Raw genomic sequence first — 3,843 nt, 5'->3', positions numbered from 1 at the left:
ACGGACTGCGGCGCTTGCTCGTTCTCTTGGCCACAGCCGCGTCACCCGTTGAGCCGATCTCTTCGGAGGCCACCTTAGTAGCCTCCTGGAGTGCCAAGCTTTTGCCGTGATAATTAGTGCTCTTGGCTTGCGCCTTTCCGGCAGCAGCCCTGGAGCGTGTCTTCGCACCGCTCTTCGCAGTGCCACGAGTCATGACATACAGTCACAGCGGAGACAAAGAAGAGGAGCGCACAGACTGCTGCTCGAGGCTTTAACTGTGAAGTGAGCCTCAGCCGCGCTCGCGCTGCCAAGTCGATGTTTTTTTACTTTGAGAATGAATAAAATTTTGTGACGTACACTTCTTCATTCTGATTGGTCGGTAAACCGAGCCTAAGTGGTAACGGGGTACGTAGCCCTAAGTGTACCCCTAGTTACATGAAGTGTGACACGTCATACTTCGGGATGTTTGGTACAAAGTACCAAGGTTGTCCGAGGCCAACCATTGGCGGATGACATTGCTTTTCTATAGGTGACTACTTGTTTGTATATTTAAATCAAGCTTAGCCTACCTATAAATATACTCAGCTTAAACCCTCCCTTTAATTGGTCACCTCGCTCCCTTTAAGTAAAAAGAGACCTGTGGACTGCCGCTCACTGAGAGTTTGTATAAGCTTACTCTCGGAAACCAACTTCCTCTACTGTGTGACCCCGTCACAATATTATTTGTGAAAAGGAAGCTGCTTTTAAAAACTGCTTTTAAAATGAGTATTCGATTCGAAACGGTTATGACAGGGTAAACGAAATCGCTGGACTAGCACGGGACTCTGGGAGAACGTGTGCAAATACCCCCTTCTTTTCCCGCGTGCAACCTTATCTCATTCCAGAATCAGCGGCTCGAGGAACTATGGTTACTTTGTACTGTGTCGTCGTTGGTGTGGCTGGGAGCGCGTTCCCTGTGGACATTGACGAGAACAAGTCCGTGGGGCACTTGAAGGACGCGATCAAGGAGAAGAACGCATCGACGATCACATGCGACGCCAAGAACCTGCAGCTCTTCCTGGCGAAGGCGGGGGGCAACGCATGGCTGTCGAGCCTCACTGAAGATGTGAAGAAGCTGAAGAAGGGCGAGAAGACTGCTCTCGTCAAATCTCTAACGCAAGAAGAAATGGAGCTGCAGGGAGAGTCCGGCCTCAAGAAAGTGCTGGCGGGGATGCTATCGCCATCCACCGATGAAATTCACGTGCTGGTGGTGGTTCCGGAGCAAGACGGTACTATCTCAAAAGAGATGTCTGCAGCGACAACGCCACTGACTGTAGAGCAAGTGGAGATGTCAATGAATAAGGTTCTCAGGGAACGAGATGAGAAGGCGTCTGCGTATTCGTTTTCCGATCTGAATACTGCGATGGAAGAGCGAATTGTCAAGAAGATGCGCTTGACCGAAAATATTCCTGATGTCAAGGAGCCAGTCGATACTTCCATCGCCGGTTATTCGTGGATTCCAAAAATCGTGGAGAGCGAGGAAAGTCAAAGGGCTGGGTACATGGCGTACTTGCAGCAGCATTTGAAGACGCTGATGGATCGAGGAGACTTCTTGTTGGATGACATTGCGGGCGATAAATCAGTTCTTAACATCGTGGACCCAAGACTCCCGTTTGCTATGAAAGGCACAGCTGATGTATTGCTCATCAATCGAACAGCGAAGAACCCACTGATTAAGCTGGCTGGGGTCAGCTTGGTGATCGAGCTCAAGAAGAAAGTCGAACCGGGCCATGTTCCTCAAGCAATTGGTCAACTTGTGAGCTGCAGCATGAAGGCGCCTCTCAATTGCTATCCGCTGAGTTTGTTGACGGATTTAAACGACCACTGGCATTTCTCTTGGTTCAGCGACAAGCACGTTCTGACCCAAGTTACGTTGAAGTATCCAAAGAACGCGTTCAGATTTATCGAAGCAGCCGTACTGGGGACGAACGGATTCTGCCCCACATCCTCCGTCATTCATGCCTGGATCTTTCAAGATAATCAAGGTTGATGACTTCTTGCCCCAGCCGGTTGATGCTCGTGCAGAGGAGATGATGGAACGATACGAGTTGATGGCAGATGTGGTGGAACCAGAGTTTCTCATGGCGAGGCGGATGGATTACGCGCGACAGTTAGTCCAGTCGATGCCTATGTACTCTTACATGTATACGTAGTTCGTCGTTTCGATCTTAACGAGTCACTATCGTAAATGAACTTTTATCGTTGTGCTGTATGTGCCAATGCTTGCCTAGGACTACCAGCTTTTTAACTTTTCTACCCTGAAAAATATAAAATTAATAATAAACAAAGATGGAGGTAAATTCACATGAGCAATACCAAGAGTGCATGAATGCAGCGCAGAAGCGCAACACACGCGAAGCGCGCAAAAAAGCAATTGTGAATTTCCGACCAAATTCGCGTTATGCTCTTACAAAATGAGGTCGAAATAACATGAAATTTGTATTTTGAGTGACTCACTAAATAGGCACCTCCTTTCCCGCTTAGGTACGGGTGATACATTTTCAAGAAATTCTCTCTCCCCCTCCCTTTTGTGAGTGTTGGTCTCCTCCACACCACATGTACACCAACCTCGTAAATATTATTGATCTAGTAGCGATAAGACTGTGGGATTTGGCGTCTTCCCGACTCAGGTCTCGTACATCCCCCATCAGATAATTTCTTTTAGTCCCAAGATCCCACGTTTCCTCGTTCTGTGCTTTGAGGATCCCTCCAATGCGAACTCCCCTCACAAAGGCTTCATCGAGAATCTGGGGGCTGGATTCCAATCCTTTCCTCTAGACCTAGTGACAGCCATTACCTGGGCTGTCCTTTTTCGGATCCCAACCACCACCACCTCATCTAGTCGGTTCAACGTAACCAGATCCTGATGCTCGGCCTCTCTCTCCACCTCGACACCACATTGATTCCGTAAAGCGGTACTGGCCAAGATATCTGCACTGGCATTCCAATCTCGCTTGACATGCACCAACTCGTGATTCATCCAACCACGCAGGTGGACCATCACTTTCTGCCGTAACAGTGTTAGGGCGGGGCCTTGCAGTCAATCTCACCTCGCACCTGTCTGATCACCAAGTTTAAATCCCCACAAATCACCAGCCTTTTTGGATACCGTCCCTTCAGTAGATTCAAACTCAGCAGGAGTCCGTTATACTCTGCTTCATTGACGGTGAGGCTCTTCGCATAAGTGGATCTGGCCCGTACAACTTCCCATCCGGGCAGTCTCCACCGTATTGCGCTGTATGCTCCCCCTCCGCGTCGTACGCGAGCGGATCCATCGAAACTCCGGACGTACAGATCCTCATCCACTTGTACCGCCGGGATCGGGATCTGGATCCGGCGTTTGGGTTCTTTCTTAGGAGCGATCCTAGTCAGCGCTTCATCCATCTTAGCTCGAGGTGTGATGCTCGCGGCCAAGACTCCCAGGATCTCGTCTTCCCCTTTCGAACATTTCACAATCTCCAGTGTCCAAGGCGAGAGTAAAGCTGCCCACTGTCCTAATCGTCCTTGTAAACCGGCCGACTTGAACAGCCAGACAAGCGTAGAGTGTCGGGTCAGGATCCGGATGGATCTTCCCACCAGCAGGTTGTAATTCAGATCCAACACGCGCAGGAGCGCGAGTATCTCTTTTCTGCACCGCTCGGTAATTCAATTTCATTTGGGTTTCAGCGTTGCGGCGGGAGGGAGAGGGACGGATATCATATCCCCTTCAAGCTCTTGGATCAAGGGTGGCGTAGACGGCCCCAGTCATTAGACTATACTATACCCGCACGTTGAAGTTCCGGGATGGAAAGGGGGGAAGAAGGGTGGGGGGAGGAACGGGTGTCT

General features: G+C 49.9%; 1 protein-coding gene across 1 annotated transcript; it reads left to right on the top strand.

The window, feature by feature from the left end:
• Positions 1 to 865: 865 nt before the first annotated feature.
• PITG_20170 (Crinkler (CRN) family protein) lies at positions 866 to 2,189 on the top strand (the record flags this gene model as incomplete). The annotated part of the gene is made up of 1 exon (XM_002895653.1): positions 866 to 2,189. The coding sequence occupies one exon, from the start codon at positions 884 to 886 to the stop codon at positions 2,006 to 2,008; it is 1,125 nt and encodes a 374-aa protein (XP_002895699.1).
• Positions 2,190 to 3,843: the final 1,654 nt, after the last annotated feature.

This window comes from Phytophthora infestans, genomic scaffold (assembly GCF_000142945.1).
Source record: "Phytophthora infestans T30-4 supercont1.143 genomic scaffold, whole genome shotgun sequence".
Taxonomy (NCBI): Eukaryota; Oomycota; class Peronosporomycetes; order Peronosporales; family Peronosporaceae; genus Phytophthora; species Phytophthora infestans.
Note: the sequence above shows the minus strand (reverse complement) of the source record. Positions and strands in the feature narration are given on the sequence as shown.